The following is an 18,345-nucleotide window of genomic DNA, read 5'->3' on the forward strand; positions in this document are numbered from 1 at the left end:
GTCAGGGAGCAACAGTTCCCTCAAGATTACAGGTACACCTTGTTGACGAGTGCCAAGTAGCACGAAACCCGGGTCCAGGGTTTCCTGTTGACCACTTCCAACCACCATCTTATCTAGTCATTTAGTGTTTCTATATTTTCAACGGTTGCCTGGCTAAGGTCAGTTCATGGTTTAAATTATGGACATTCTACAATATTCATAGATTGTAATTATTTCTGATTCATTGGAATCTAGTCGAAAATTTCGAGAATAGAAAATCTACTGAATTATTTTCGTAATATATACGAATATTCGTCAAGGTTAAAACGAATAGTTTGACAATAATTGGGCGCCGAGTATAGAGAAGTTATTATATGTGAAAAAATTATATTTGAAATAGTCTCAGCGATTGAAATTTAAATAATCCCAATGTTTCATCCAGCTAACTTGTCTGGACTTCTTCAGGGAAATAATCAAAATCAAAATCATCATCTTAATACACTTTGATGAATAAGCTAAAACAGGTAAATACAAATGGTTATAATGTGAATTGTATGATAATTTCTTTCTTATTGATACGGGTCGTGATTATTCATTTTCTTTAAGCAAGAACTAGAGTTTAACAGTCAAACAGATACTGGTCAAGTCATCTCATAAATTTATTTACTACATCAAAACCATGAAACAAAAATTAAAATCGTTTTGAGTAAATGAGTTTTTATATTAATAAACTCATGTTTGGGTAACTAACTAACCATTAACAGTACATCTGATGAACTGATTTTAGAAAAGATCGATCCAGGCATCTAAAGGAAACACTTTTTTTGGATATAAAGGGTATTGTTCTCTATATATATTGGAACTTTTTTCGAAATTAACACAACAAACATTATTGAATTCAATGTACTCATATCTATATAACTATTACAATTGTGAATGTGAATGCATTGAAATTTGAAAATAAGATGTTTTTGGTTAACCAGTATATAGTTAGGTTATTCGAAAATAATAGAATGATTATGTCCAAATTGTAGTTTAGTCATTTACTATTGTGTTTGAATAATTTAACAACTTAGAAACTATCCAAAGAGAAAATAAACAAATTCGATAGTTGACAAATCAATATAGCTCACTGGTGATGAATGTCCAGTGATATATAACCGACTTAAATAGATTTAGAAAATAAAAAAAAGAAACCATATCAAAACCTATAACGTAAGGTAAATAGTACTTAAAACTTGTTACTGTTATTCAGTAATCAAAGTGTATTAGATAGTGTTAACGTTGTATTTGTCTGGATCGATAATTCATTTCTCTACTTTAAATTACTCTCATACCATAAATTCTGTTTGAAGTATCTAAGTTGTATAACTTTGCTAGGTCTTGCCAAAAGGACTCGCTAAATAGTAAAATCTTCACTGATGTATGGAATTGTAATTTTAAAATAAAGCTTATTTCTATTTCAGATGTTTTTTGTAGAGATTTAGTATTTGCATAGTTGAAAGCATGAGTTCAAACCATGTCTGTTGTGAGATAGGAACTCACTGAAGACAATTGATGAACGGTTGCTCAACTTCGTGGATTGGTTGCAGTTAGACATTAACGCCATCAGATGCCAGCTCAGTGGTCTATCGGTTGAGTGTTCTGGCGCGAGACTGGTAGGTCCTGGGTTCGAATCTAGCGAGGCGAGATCTGATTATATGGAGCTAAAAGAAATGAATTATGAATTGAGTAGACGAGTAAGCAAATACAAAATCAAAACAAATAGGGATTGAACCATGAATGCTTAGAAGAATATTAGAATGTTAAGATGCCCTTTCACTTCTTACTTCGCCTAGGATTTTACAGTATTATTACTGGTCTAGATGAACAATATGGTTCCAACTCGAGTACATAAGGCGGGCAAAAAAGTTACGTAGTGTATCAAGTAGCTAGTTATTATTTCATTTAGCTAATATTTTTTGATATCAAACTTAAATAAATTCTAATGTCAAGACGATGGTGCTATTCGACTATCAATTATATTCTCACTTGTTGTATTTTCCAGTGGTGGTGACAAATACAAGTTACACATTGGATCGATCTTATAAAATACCCTTCACCCAAAACTGTTTTTTTTTATCGAGATTCAATGAACCTATCGGTATTTCATCTTTATTATCTAGGACTTATGTTTCTACATTTATTGGATGTTTGTTAAATGAGTTCCTTTTTACTGTGATCTTAATTCTAAATATATGACAAGGTCTGATGGAATATAAACAGACCTTTCACAGTTCAAAGTACTATTTTAACATTAGGATTTAGAATAAATGTAAGTCTTTTTAAAGTTAATTGACTGGAAAGAGAAAATTTCTCTGATGTAAAATTAATGGGATGGGTGAAATTGAGTAAAAATTAGCTTGTGAACAACTGTTTTTAAGGATCGTCATGGAAAATGATAGCTTCATTCGAAGAGTATAACTTACATAACATTTCAGTTAGCGATGTGGACTGGTTCACGTTGTTCTTTTGATTATGAAGTAATAAGTATGTCAAACCAGCTGTTTATTAGATAATAATCAAAGTTGCATTGGATTCTATTCAATTTTCTATCCATCAAGCTTATTGATTTTAATTTGTATTTGTATTGTGATTTACATAAAAGATTTAATAACAGTCATTATGAAGCTATCAGTTTCCGTTTCGTTTACACTTACCAATCTAGATGTTTCCTCATTCAAAGACAGATTCATGAAACACATGTAATTTATTGTGTTATTCGTATTCATTATCACACAGTTTATTAATAAGTACTTGGAAATTTCCTTAACACCGAACGTAATTTTATACTTGGAACTAAACAATTTCATAACTTCATATTTTCTTCTTGGATTACATCTTTTGTGCTGTAACTGCTTATACTACTCAGGAATATCACTGTGCTGATGTGGTGTGGTAACTTGGATCAGTGAACATCACTGCAAGGGTTTACGTTGCTTAAAACCGGTCTATTGACTAGTTTTATAGTCTGATCAATGTATAAATATTAAGCAATTACAGTATTTTATATTTACATTATATTCCGAATGAAAGTAAACTATACATAATTATTTTAGTCTTAGTAAACAGTTTTTATCTTGCCTTCATTTTTGCGCTTAACCGATCATTTTTCGTATTTTGTTATTATTTGTTTAGAAAATGAAAGAGAAGAAAAAGTTCTCTTTTCGGAAGTTGATTGGTAAATGTAAGCGATTATCTCATATCCATACGTATTATTATCATCATACTTATCTATGTTATTTGATTATTTTTACCAAGGTGTATTTAGTCAGTCAGTCAATCAGCTACAACGTAGGACCAGGCACATATATGCATCGGTCCAAGTTACCATACCTCGTTAGCACAACAAGATCAACGCCGAATTCATAGTAGTTAATTTAGTGGTGGTAATATATAAAAGGTTGTACATAAGGATATGGTACAGGAAGAAAGATATGAAGCAATTTCAATCTCAAGGTTTAAGGGAAGATGAAGAGTGTATGCACCTGCACCATTGTGATCAATTCTGAGCCATGTCACACAGAGTCTCCAACCATTGGTTACGATAGTCACGCGGAATCCAACCAAGTAGTCTGCATCTACCAACATGGCTCAGACTAGAAGTTAGTGACTTTGTGGACTGATGCCACGTTTTGGTTTGGCCGCCCCTAACTTTCTTCCAACCATTGACAATACTAGTCAGCATAGAGCTTCGTGGTAATCGGTGTATTGAATGAGTACCTGGTTATAAAAATAATATTGCCTTTTATTGTATTAATAAATGATGGGATTTTTACATTCCTGAAAGGAAATAATCAATCTTTTAAAATGCCATGTACATTTTGGTACGATCACTGTACGTTTTATTAAATAAGTAATAGAGATAGGTTAGAAAATTCTCGACTTGTGATCACAGCTTTTTGAGACCTGAAAGAAACTGTTCTATTTTTGGGTAGTCAAACTTTAATCATTTTGTTCCATCGGTACAGATATTACTAGTGGGGTATTCGCATGTTGAACGACGTTCCATATGGCTAGATTATCCCATGAATCAATCAGTAACCACTGTCATACAAACATTCAGTACTTTTAAACAAAAATTAAATTGATCTGTGATATCAGATTATTTAAAAACCATGGTGACAATTGCAGTGCATGATAAATAGAATATTTTAAAAACAAAAGAATGTTTGAGCGGATAATTGTTTTCAATCACTTTGTCGTCAGGCTGTATAATTATTTCATTAAAGTCAAAATAAGGTATGCATTAGTGAATTAGACAATTTCATATGTTAATAATGATGAACTTTTGTATCTCTTACTGAATGTATACTTCGAAATTGTGTCATTTCTATATTTAAAATGTCTTTTACTAAAGGTCGATAATGAAGAATAAACAATGTGATATTGATCACACTTGAGTAACTCATATATAAGTTATATTTTTTCAGGTATGTATTTACTAAATATACAGTCTTAGTGTACAATAGTTCAATAAGTGAGATTATTGTCTAAAGTATATCATAGGAACATAGAATGCATTGCTATTAAAAAAAATAGTAGTTCATTTTAATATACATATCAAAATTTATCGGAATTATCATCATACACTGTATGTGGTGTAGAGTCCCCAAAAGCCCTGATATGGCTGAGGGTGGGGAGAGTCAGCTCTCCCTCTAGAAATGCGCTCACATGATCACGCGTATACAGTCACTGCCAGGGAAGTCCTACTCACTACCTTCTCGTGGCGGGGGTATTGTTTACGAAAGTGAGAGGTCGAAAAGCGAATGTCCGGAGCTTTAATCGGGTTGATGGACACGGAGGGTCCACCTACCGAAGTTGGAAAACTCTGATTCCAAACTAACGGAGCACATGGGCTCCAGTATCCTGAATGAACAAATGGTATATGAACCAGTTTTTTTGTAACTGACTACCAGGGGACTGCATTTCCCAACGTTGCTCCACTGACTTGTGGATCGGACGTTTTGGTCGAAAGTTCCGAGTTGGTCTCCCTAAGAAAACCACCTGCTTCTGTTTGGTCACCCGGGTGGTATCATAACCCACTCACAAATCAAGTGACTTGTGTGGCGCATATGTATTTGGTGCCCCTTTGTATCAATGTACCAATGTGTTCAAATAAATAAATAAATAATGTGACATAGCTAAGTATTCTTACATAACGACTTTCCCGTAGTAATTGTTTAATGTTCTTTTACAGTAAAGGAATTGAGTTATGTGAAGTTTTTCGGAGTATTTAATGGGTCATCCCAACCCTTAGTCTTTGGTTTCTCTCTGTTTGTTTATAGTTGACAAGTGATCTTGGCGTTATGTGGGAAGATTGTATCTTTATATCAAAGTGAACTTGAATCATATAGGGAAACTTATAAATAATCAGTGACCAGTGGAGTTCAAAACCACGTCTGTTGTGAGATAGGAACTCACTGAAGACAATTGGTGAATGGTTGCTCAACTTCGTGGATCAGTTGAAGTTAGACATTAACACCGTTGGATGCCAGCTCAGTGGTCTATCGGTTGAGTGTTCTGGCGCGAGACTGGTAGGTCCTGGGTTCGAAACTCGCAAGAGCGGGTTTGTGGATGCTCACTGCTGGGGAGTCCCATAACAGGACGAAACGGCCGTCCAGTGTTTCCAGGTTTTCCATGGTGGTCTAGCTTCAATTGACTCATGCTTTCTATTATAAATAATCATCCACAAAGTAGATTACGTCAGTAAGATGGGTTTGAATTTCTTAGATACAGGAAAGAGTATTTAATGTATCAGCAAGTGATTAATGTTTAGTAACCCGTTATCTGACTCCAGATATAGTAGGATGTTTGGTATCGAAGCATATATTCCGCCGATCCTAGCACATAATTATCGACTTAACTCGCGTTAGTGAATAACAGAATTCAATACGTAAAATACGAGTATTTGGGACATGTATATTTCAATAACAAGCAGCAAACGATCCAACTGGTGTCAGATCTCGGGCCACTAAAAATATACATATATGTATACATACATATAAATTCTTATGTAATGATAGGGAATGATCTTCCATGTTTATTGTTCTCTCTTTTTTTCTTTCTCTTTTTCCAACAGTTGAAGAATCATCAAAATCACATATAAATGAAATGCTAAACAAATCTCATTCCGATATACAGATTGATTTAAAGAATCAACAAATGGAAAGTGAACTAGAATTTGCACACAAACTAATGAACTCACCAGAAGAAATGGGTTTAAGTTTAGAGGGCAGGGATAATGAAGTTGAATGTTATGTACAAACAATATGTGAACCATGTACATTAAGTAAAAGTGCAATAAATTTTGATCGTTTACTACGTCGTATTGATACAACTAATGCACGTGTAACAACACTGATTAATTTATGCACTACAGCTATTTTAGCCTCAGATAAAACTGCTATTAATTTTCTAGTGAACAGTTTAAAACGTATGCGACGCAAACAAAATTTATTAATTAATGAAGCAGATGATACAATGTTGACATTTTTAAAAGATCCTCTGATTTTATTACGTTCAAAGAAGAAAAAAGCCGGTAAAAATGAAAGTGGCGTGAAATTCAGTATTAGTTATCCTGAAGATGATGATGATGACGACGATGAAGATGATGATGGTGATGATGTTGAAAATGATGTCGTTAGTAATGGTGATGTAAGAGAAGGTAATATTGAAGACAAATGTGAAAATAATAAAAAAATTGACGAGGCACAAATTCGTTGGGAAATGAGTAGTAATCAATTAAGTACTGATTATTCCACAAGTGATAGTGATAATGATGGTCCAACACCGGAATTTGTTCTAAATTTATCTAAACAAATACGTAAAACAGAAGGTACACGATTAAAACAAAATTTACGTTTAATTAATCGCAAAAAATCATCGACTACAGGAAATAAAAAGACATCATATAATGTTCCACCACCTTTGAATCCACTTGGACATAATCGTAATGATTTATTACGTTCACATGCTACAGTAGCAAGTGGTCTTTGTCAACAAAGTCATAAAATATCATCATCATCTATGCTATCAACAAATGGATTACATAATACTGATTCAAATAATACAAAGTATACACCAACATTACCATTTAATTTATTAAGTTTAACTGGTCAATTATCATGGTTAATATCAGAATATATTGAACGTGGTAGTTCAACATATAAATGGGCTACAGAATTAATTAATTCTATTGGTAAAATGTCTGTTACACGATCTACATGGTTAAATGTACATCAACAATTAAGAGAAACAACAGAATTGCTATATTCCCATCGTGATCAACAATTAAAATTATATCATTCAACTAGTGAAACACCACAAGGTGAAATAGCATGGACTAAATTACAAGCTATACATCAAAATATATTAAATGGTGATTTAAATGCTTGTACAATTACACCAGATAGTTTAAAAGTATTATGTCAATCCCCGAAACAATCAAACAATAGTAATAATAATGAAAGGAAATTAGTACAATTGTCTACTTTATTAGAGAAGAAATTACATTTAGCTTATTTATGTGATTTATTATTATGGAAAGCTCATAAAATTATATTAACACAATTGAATTATACCGATGATGATATAGTCAAGTGTCAATCTATGGATTTTCAAATACGTCTATTTGAATTACAATTAGATCAATTGAATGGGCAGAATTGGTCCTCCAATTTAATGGATTATATGATGTGTTGGATAAGTGATATATGTGAATGGAAAGTTGAATTCAATTTGAACACTTCCGATATTGACTATTTTATGTGGAATGAATTTTATGTATTTAAAAATTCTGTTCAAAATTTATTAGATTTAGTTAAATCATTAAATGCTTGTAAATTAATAAGATCAGCATTAGATGAACAGAATAAAAATCAAATTGATATAAATAATTCTACTTATAATTGTAATTTAAGTAGTAGTGTAAGTAATATAAATTTAGAAGATAATCAAAGTAGAATTTCATCATCAGATATATCATCATCATCATCATCAGCAGCAGCAGCAAAAACACATTCACATCGTTCATTACATAATTATCATCCACATCAATCACATCATAGTCAAGGTGATTTTCGTGCTTTAGATGCTGATCGTTGTTCAAGATCATATTCAGCATTGATTAGACAAATACAAGAACATGCTATGAATAATAGACCATTAGCTTATTTTGCTGAACGTGCTTTATATGATATTGCAGTAGAATTAGGTTGTACAGTAAATTGGGATGAACGTTTTGATAGTTTAAGTAATGAATTAAAAAATGCATGGCAAGAATGGGAATTAATTATAAGGGAAAAAATAGATCGTGATTTCTAGTCGTTTATTGATTTTATCACTTATAATATATTTCTCTAAATTTTTTCTGTCATATTTTGAATTTATTCATATAAAAAAAGAACATCGAAAAAGTGAGGGGAAAAACACCCCCCCCCCAGAATGAATCAAGAAACAATAAACAGAAGAAAAAAATTGTTTTTTCAGATCTAATCGTATTTTTTTCACCTCCCCTCTCACATTCATCTTTCATTCTCTTTATTTTTCTCTTTTGAAAATGTACTTTTTATTGAAAAAACTAAATTCCATTTATAATTATTTTTAAAAAAAAGAGATTCAGTCATTTGTACTATTGAAATGAGAATATTGAAAAAAAAAGTTTTTTTGAAGTTTCTTTGTGTTTTTATTTTTTTTTCATTCCCTCTCCCCCCTCCCTCTCTCTCCTTCGGTCTAGTTGTTTATCTCATTTTATCGGTCGTGATTTGAAAGCTTAGATATTCTGCTGACATTGATCAACTATAGATTATTATTATTATTAGTCTTTTATCTTATTCATGTTCAAGTTGACTTCATTATTCTTTACAAGTTGATCTTTTACTGATGTTTTTTTTTCTTTTTTTATTGAGTGTGTATTTTATTATTATTATACTGAATTCTTATTCAATATAATAAAAACAAAAGAACGAATCAGATTGAGATTTCCTACTTATTTCATTTGCATATTATCAGTATTAAAATTGCATATTTGAATGGTTAATTATGTAAGAAGGGTATTTAAGGGTATATAAGATTTATAATTATATCTGTGATTGATTAAATGGTAAGATTATAATTTATGGATGACCTTTGAGAAACGCTAAAGTAATATTTTTTGGAAATGTCCATCTAATAACTAAGATTAAATGAGGGTTATAAACTAATGTGAGGAATTAGAATTAGGATTTACAGTGGATGGTTAGGTTTAGGAATTAGATTTATGGTTTTCATCATGAATTGAAATCATCTATAATGCCAAAATGGGTGAATGAATTTTGTGCCAAAATCCAAGACCCGTTATCCTAAATCTGATTAGTTTGCCCATAAATTATAATCTCACCAGATAAGGTACACAAAGTGTAAATAAAAAGTCGTTGTCTTTTAAACTCTTACAGTGTTGGTAAGAAGGAATTTATATTTCCCTGAACCGGATAATCTTCAATGAAAATGATGAATCAATAGTATGTGACACACTTTAAATACTTCGTAGCCTTCATAGGTAGAGTAATCTGATAAAAATCAAATTGACTAAGATTCCCAGGTGATATATAAAACAATACACTTGAAACTTCCTTACTCCTTATTGGTAGTGTAACTGTCACTACAGTTAAGTGAGGTCATGTCAAATACATCAATATCAAGGTTTGACTTGATAACTTCAAATAAATTGAGAATTGAGTAGAATGTTAATAATAAGGTAATGATATATTGATGATATCCCAGTGAGCAGAAATTGCAATTTTTGATATCTTGTAAATTAGTTTGATTCTTCAGAGAGGAAGTAAATAAATAAATACCAACAAGTCATAGAGGATCGAAATAAATAACCTAATTAAACTAAATTTTAAGAAGTAAAGAGAAACAAAGCGTAGTATTTAGTTCAAGTCAAATCAAAATAGGCCTGTTTATGCCAATATCATGTGGATTATGTGGTCAAGGAGATAATGTAAGACATCACTATGTGTATTTGTATGTATGAAGGTGGGTGCTTTGTTCGCTGGATTAAGATACCACCTAGAGCCGGTGAACAGAACAAAAGTAAGCACCACAACAACAGGACAAGGTACGTTATTCCACTGCTTTCCAGCGCTACTAACTAAAGGGAGAAATCCAGATTTAACAGGGAAAAAATATACTTTCCACAATCAGTCTGGAAGAACGAACGAACAAGCACACAACTCATACGTATATTTACTACACAAAAGTGTCCGCTAAAAAACTTCCCGAAATGATGTATAAAGGAGGAAACGAACCATTGACATCTAAGGGTCTTTCGGGTTGGAAGCACAAACTGGGCAGGTAAAAATGGGGGCTTTTGGCGCGAAAATGGGGTGTTCAAATTTTCATAATACGATCACAAAAATGAGTTTACTAAATGATTTCTGGGGATCTAGCATCCCAAAAAGTGGAGAGGAAAAATGTGAAAATTTTCATATGAAGTAGAGGTCAAACGCTAGTTTGTGTGTAGTGATCGTGCGAAAAATGGATAGAATTAAACGTGGTTCCTTGAATAAATTTAATTTCGCAAGAATGAACTTAAACTAATTTTCAAAATGTCAGAAACTGAAATTCCCGCTCGTTGGGGTATCATAAATATACCATTATTTTGCTGTTCTTGTCGAATGTTCTTGAAATTTTCTTCAATGTGTTCAAAAATATCACATCTTGCAAAGGAATATGTCGTTTATATAGTCTATTTCAACTGGAGAGTTTCTTTGTCGATAAAAGATTGATCGTTAAACTATTAAAAATAAGATTTCTATTTAAATCTCTAGTGAATTTCATCAAAGATTGAGAAGGTTAGTATTTTCGATTAGTTAAATCATGTGATAGTTCACAAAGCATTTTCAAGAGAAAGTCATTATTTCACTACAGCACTTACAAAAATGTACCACGAGTATACAGTTTTTTGTTTAGAAAAACAATCATTACAAGTTGTTGCAACAGAATCAACCGAGATGTTGATTTCAGATCAAGAAATATCCTTATAGATAATTTATCATCATTCCATTCAATTCATTATTTAAATTATGGTTTTTGATACTTCAGTTAAGTATTCAACTATTATCGTCTCTAACATTTTGAATTCTTTACTGTATAGTCATTATACAAGAATTAGAGGCAGCCACAAAAAAATATCACTGCAATGAATAAATGTCAAGATAGAAGGGTACATGGATTGGAAATCAGTAGGTGGTCCGATTACTACTTTTTTAACTAATTGAATCAATGAACTACGTGATCTAGATAATTTGTTTTATTCTGATTCTTATCACTCGTCATAAACTAGGTAAGATCATCTAACTGAGCAGTTTTTTAGTTACAATAATCTACAGATCCACATTCTGTCAATTTATTTATCTTTTGATATCAGCAAAGTATGATATTTTAATGGAAAATTACTGTTTTACTCAAAAATCAGGTACTGTGAAGAATTTGTTATAGAGACTATTGATCTGAGAACTCGATTTATTTCTGTTTTTGATTACAAACCATTCTCATTTATGTGTACAAGTATATTTATCATTAGATGTTAGATCGAATTTGATTGATAATGATTGTAATCTTCATTCTGGTTAATAATTATTAATAAGTTATTAATTAATCGATTTCTTCAGTTAGCTCAGTTTTTTTACGATGGGAGTGGTGATTAGTAGAGTGAATTACTTGACGAGAGTTGACAGAAAACTCCTGTTCTAAGTCTTATGCTAGTGATTTTACGTCGGTAAGATAGATGTCCAAACTTGATCGATACTACTTGATTAACACTAAGGATTAAATAACATGATAATGGTTACCAATATGGGACCAGTTGTAGGAATGATTCAAGTTAAGGGAAAACTTATACTGAAGTAGGGTACAAACCAGTGAACTTCAAATTAGTCATCCTCATGGTCTACAGACTGAGTTATGAAGTCTTAGTACTAATTAGAACTCAATTGAATCTCAGTCACTTAGCTTAAAATTATTTAAGTTTAACTATAAACATAAGAAAATGCAAAAGAGTAAATCGTTTAAATTACAACATCACTAGTTATATCACTCAGTAGGGATAAATGTCATTGCTCGTCTAGCTGTTTAAGGCTAACTAAATTCAATAGATTCAGATGCATTTCACTCACCATTCAAAGTGACATGACATAGCGTGTGGTTTGAAACCCATTGGAGGCATCAGTCCCTTCAGGATTACAGGTACGCTATGCTGATGAGTGCCAACTGTCACAAAACCTTTGTCTACGGTCTTCTGCCACTACCTTCAACAACATGACATCTCAATAGTGTGCATGCAGTATTGAGTTACCTAGAGTAGTGACCTCATTACAATTTATTTATTCATTATCTTGATAATACCTGTCATTGTCCTGACAATTAATTATTTATCAATGGAGGTATGTATTTTCTTTCTAGGTAGCAGTCAAAGTTATAAACTCATTCTATCCAACTGCTCTTTTGTAAATTCATAAATGGTATACAAATCGGTATCTTTGAAATGTTAGATCATCAGTTTGGCGATTTTGTAGAACTTCTATTTGATTTCTCCGTTCTGATCTTTGAAAAGCTTTTTTAAATAAAGCTATGATTCTGTTTACCAATCTGAAGGCAAGAATGAACTCAGATTATAACTACTTACTGTCATTTTAATAGACATAAATATAGAAGACCGCAATTAAAGAAATTTCTTTAAAATAGAGGTTAGTTTAGCTAGGGTAAACCTCCTATTTCTATATTGATTTATAAAGGCTTCCAATGTGTTGGTGACATATATATATTGATCTCAGATAATTATACTGGTCTCTATATGGTTGATGTAGAGTACCATTTTCGGAAACAAAAACCATGTTTTGATGTTAAGGTGGATAGTTATTTATTATTGAAACTCGTTGAATAGTCATGTATTATATTAAAACACTTTATAAAACATATACTTTGTTTGATCATTCAATTTATATAGTAAAAGGTTTCAATATATCTCCTTATAAGCTATCGAATAAATTAAAGGTATCATTATTACTATGAGTAATACTACTTTTGTTATTAAAAATGTTTGTTTCTATTTAGATGTTTGATAAACACATTTAAAAATGTTCGATTTAAATCTTCATAGTTGAAAGCGTGAGTCAATTGTAGCTAGACCACCAGGGAAAACCTGGAAGCACTGGATGGCCGTTTCATCCTGTTGTGGGACTCCTCAGCAGTGCGCATCCACGACCTCGCCTCGCGAGATTCGAATCCAGGACCTACCAGTCTCGCGCCAGAACACTTAACCTCTAGACCACTGAGCCGGTATCCGATTTAAATCTCCCTGTTAAGTTGTTATTTACAAACGCGTTAATAAATTTATTAGAAGTACTTTTTATCACCTTTTTTCAATAATTTTAAATAAGATTTTAATTTATATATATATATATATATATATATATATATATATATTGTTATATCCCGTAGAGATTTATGAGTGGTAACTTTGAGAACTGTTTATGGACCAATATGATATGTATATTTCCTATTGTATAATTGTTAAGTAAATAAACTATTCATATTCGTGTCCCTCTTATTATAAGCTTTATTTTGACCTATAGAATATTATTATACGATTTACCATTCTTGAGTTATCCCTAGTCTATTAATTACTGTTCCCCCTATTCACAGCCACATTTGGCCAAATCTTGTACACATGTTATTTTCTATTTTATGGTACGATGTGGTCCGTCTGTTTGGTATATAAACCCAATATGTTTGAGAATAATGATTCATACTGTAGAGGCTGTTATTGGTGTTCTGGACTTAATTGGCTGGGCTAGGCAGATAGCAGGACTGATAAGTACTCAAGACTGCTCATACAGCTTTTGTGTACACTAATCCGATCGATAAATTCACTGCTCTCCAATTGGCAGTCTTATCACGTTCATATATTTAAAGAGGGCACTCGATATAATATATATTTATGAGTATTAGTACTTTAATGTACAGTTATGAATTAATTATTTATTTACAAATTAATTAAGTTTTGGGCGTTACAATAAAAGTTACTAGAAAGATAATGAAAAGGTCAAATAAAATTATACGTTAATGGTATTAACTAGATTTATCCAAATTTATAACGATTATACATGTCCCCTATCCCTATATATATATATAATAGGCATTTAGTAAACCATCATAATTTAATGGGGTTTATTTAGTTTTGTCCTAAAAACTATTTTCATTTGCTTCAAACTTTATTCTTTTGTTTCCGAACCAAAAGTTCTTTGTTAGAGCTTTCTGGATTATTATTATTATTATTTAAACACATAAATATTGGTACAAAGGGGCACCAGATATATATGCGCCATACAAATCTCATTTGATTTGTGTGACGGCTGTGATACTGTCCAGGTGCCCAAACTGAAGCAGGTGGTTTTCTTAGGGGACCACACCCGGAACCTTTGACCTAAAGATCTGATCCACAAGGCAGTGGAGCATCGTGAGGAGATGCAGTCTCATGGTAGCCGGTCACCAACGATTGATTCATACGCCATTTGCTCCTTCAGGATACTGGAGCCCTTGTGCACCATTGGTTTGGAATCAGGGTTTTCCAACTCCCCTAGGTGGAATTTCCGTGTCCATCAACCCGGTTAAAGCCCCGGACATTCGCTTTTCGTCCTCTCAACTTCGTAAACAACACCCCCACCACGAGAAGGCAGTGAGTAGGACTTAATAGTGTGTGCCATCCCATCAATATATATACACTAATTCATCTAGTAGAAAGTTACAAGAGTTAACTATTGTTAAATTTCAACAATAATGACTAAGGTATCGGGGTTCCTGGTTGATCCACGATAACTTTTCTTTAACAACGGTTGAGGATTTTTTTTAATACGATCTAACTAGATGCATGTCATGCAACAACACACGGTAATGGACAATATAGAACTTTCAAGATAGTTTTATACTCCCGACAGACATTAAATTTGATAAAGAACAACTTTTTTATGGTGACATTTAATGACCCTGAGACACATAAAATACTGGTGGGATAGAAGCAAGTTGGAACTGAAACAAATTTCATCGTCGGTATTGAATGGTTGTCGTGCTACATTGCGTTATACGTGTAGTTAACAAGGTTGACCTTTGGCTTTGAAGTCGGTGATTTAATTGCGATGTTCTCACCCTGAGACCTGAAACTTATTAGAAGAAATATTTGAAACAATGTTTGCAGAATGTTGTGTTCCGTTATTTAGAGACATGGTATATGTTATGCAGCACAAATTCCAAATAACTTAGCTGACAAACGCAATGAATTACTAATTATTCGGTGAGTAGTTCATGTATTAGTCAAAATAGATCTATAAAGTATACAAATAAACAATGTGCCAATACCTATAACCTTGAAAATGATTTGCATTAACATGAAAAGAAGCTTATAAAAGATATCCTTTACGGATACATTTGTAGTCCACATTAACAAAAATCAATATTTAATAAGTTGTGCTGGGTTGACATTGATGTAATTCATTATCAGATGGATGATGTATTTGCCAGATTGAAATTTAAGTGAATGAGAACTACGGCGTCTTTAATGAAACCTTGATTCATATAAATATAAATAATGCGATCTTTCCCAGACTTCGGAATCCTACGTGTAATGCAGGTATTTGACAAGTATATCTTCTTAATAAATAGTAGGGAAAATGTATCACTTATACAAGTGGTTGGCTTCAAAAATTAATTAATTTGTTCGGTTAACTGACCATAGAGTTTGATTTGTGAATTCTTCAAGTCCGTGTTGTTTGTTGGTGAATGTTTATCATTAGCACAAATTTTGCAACGAAGTATGTATTTGAGTTGTATAAAATTTTTTGTAAGTAAAATAATCGTATTCATCTTTTGTGTAAACAAGAATACGCTTATTGATTATTTGAATAAATAGTAAAACCGGATTGTACCTAATTTCCTGTAACAGAAAGGAAGCCTGTCCTTTCTTCTGTCTCGTATACTTCCAGCGTGTCTTTTATCCCGACTTTTATTTCAAATGCGAAAATGTCAATAATTAGTAGTATCATATTACAAGCGGTTGGAATTGGGATAGCAAACAAGCGTTATTCATGTAGTTATCTCTTTTACAGACCAAACCTGGAAGCATTATTTACTAGGTGTTTTGAGGGGTTGAATACAAGAAAACGTTTCTGCAAGGTTTGACAACGAGTTGTCTAAACGATTTCAGTTCTAACTGACTCAATTCTGAAACATTTTTCACGGAGTCTGTCTAAAAAAGGGAATGAGACAGTTACTTAGTATCTAGATAATTTTGATTTGATTAATATTTTCTACTGATTTAGATTACTGATTATCAGCTAAATCAGAATAAAATATAAGTCTTTTCATGTTCTTATTGACGATGATAGAAAAACTAGTTGTATGTTTGATGGTTAAAAGAATTGTTTTAATCTGAACAGAATATTCTTGATAAAGTGAAGTTTTAAGTATTCATACATAATGAGTTAGACAGACTATTTGTATACAAGTTAAATCTAACAATTAAATAGATGAATAATTCAGTTTGAGATGGTTTGGATAACCTCGTTACTGATATTTTTGACTGAAGCTTGACCAGTGCCCCATCTGTTCTATATCAACTTGTATCATAATAGCTGTATAGAGGTAATCCGTAAAGGATACACATACGCCAACCAAGACTGATCAAATTTTAGTCCGAATTCCAACTAGATAATCCAGAACAGTTCAAATGGAATTAAAATTTACACCGATTGTACAAGTAGGTGGGTATTTAGACTCAGTAGTTAAGTGAATAACGCGATGGCGTTCGGAGCGAACGGCACTGAATTAGAGTCTCGACATGAAGATTTACTTTGGGATTCAGGTACATCTGGCTAAAGGGTCCCAAATAGGACGAAATGTGCATCCTGGATTTCATTGTTAACCGCCACCCATTTGTTCTATATCAAGTAGATGAACAGGTTCAAAACGTTCTAATGTGGTTCATTAAATTTATAAATCGGTATATATATATATATATATTATTTTCGAAGTAGAAAATCAAATAATGAATAATTCTATTGTTTAATATTGACCATTAGTACCTAGAATTACAATTCTTAAATGACGTTCTTGGTGAATTAATAACAGAACGATTGAGAAAAGCTCTACAAAAGCATACACTACAGTGAAGTTGAATGCCCTCATTTACAAGCAACCAAATACTAGAAGCAAAAATAAGGACTGACCTCCAAAATTAGCCTCGTTTATGTAAATTTAGCAGTTTAACTGTTCCCCAGTGCACTATTAGGCAAGTACGTCACCACATACTCGAACACCATCCTATGCATCTCATTGAACCTAACCTTTGTGTCCATAAGTTTGTAATACTGTTCTCCTTATTCTGGCTATCATAATAAATATTTGAGTCAATTACAGATAATTTAATAAACAATGATTTTACCTCATTGTTCCTTCCAATAACTTCCCCTTGCATTTTGATTAGTTGTAGTATTCTCTTTACGGTTATACGACTGTTACTACCACCAGAATTTTAATTAATTCCATAATTATTATTGTCAATCCTTCAACTATATGTTGAAATAAATAAGTCTGTAGGTGCTGGTACTATGTCAAGCCTACACAGGTTATTCAATCCTCTGGACAGATCAATCAATTCATTCTTTTCGAGTCACATTTTTACCCTGTCACTTATTCGTTTATCAACCTGTTTTTATGTAAGCGTATGTGTGTGCATTTCTTATCTTACTTATCACATGTCTGTGACATATTTTTGTCTGACAATAAATATCGATTAACGCTTGATTAACCTGAGTTGGTTTACATGCCTTCTCCACCACACATCATCTCGTTTCACTCTCTTCTCTTTTGCGGTCGTTTGTCTGGATCAACGATTGTATGAAATACACGTATTTGAAATTCACGCTCATGTTTGACTTATTTAATTCCGTTATTCACTAACGCGAGTTAGGTCGATAATTATGTACGAGGATTGACATATATATTTCGATGATAATCAACACACAATCCAATTGGAGTCAGATCATGGGCCATTAAAAGTCAACTAACTATAAATATACAAAACGATCTTCTATCGCCAAATATTTTAGTTATATGAGATTGACGAACTGTTGTATACTGTAAACTTATATTTCATTTGCATAATGTACGTCATTCATAAATCAAAATCATAAATAACAGCCGACCGCACGTTTCTCTGCATTAATTTGTTCTAATTTTGGAATTAGGAATTTTTGATAATGTACTGTGGATTTAAAAAAAAGACATGTT

General features: G+C 32.2%; 1 protein-coding gene across 1 annotated transcript in view; it reads left to right on the plus strand.

Moving 5' to 3' along the window:
• Positions 1–8,343, plus strand: part of Smp_170150 (hypothetical protein) — a gene marked incomplete at both ends in the record, with an annotated part of 41,575 nt that extends 33,232 nt beyond the window's left edge. The window contains 4 exons of the mRNA XM_018790590.1: positions 3,157–3,205; positions 6,101–6,559; positions 6,686–7,930; positions 8,111–8,343. Coding sequence (XP_018646107.1) covers positions 3,157–3,205; positions 6,101–6,559; positions 6,686–7,930; positions 8,111–8,343 — 1,986 coding nt within the window. The remainder of the gene's footprint in view (positions 1–3,156; positions 3,206–6,100; positions 6,560–6,685; positions 7,931–8,110) is intronic.
• Between the last annotated feature and the right edge of the window lie 10,002 nt (positions 8,344–18,345).

The sequence above is a fragment of the Schistosoma mansoni genome (assembly GCF_000237925.1).
Source record: "Schistosoma mansoni, WGS project CABG00000000 data, supercontig 0049, strain Puerto Rico, whole genome shotgun sequence".
In the NCBI taxonomy this organism is placed as follows: Eukaryota; Metazoa; Platyhelminthes; class Trematoda; order Strigeidida; family Schistosomatidae; genus Schistosoma; species Schistosoma mansoni.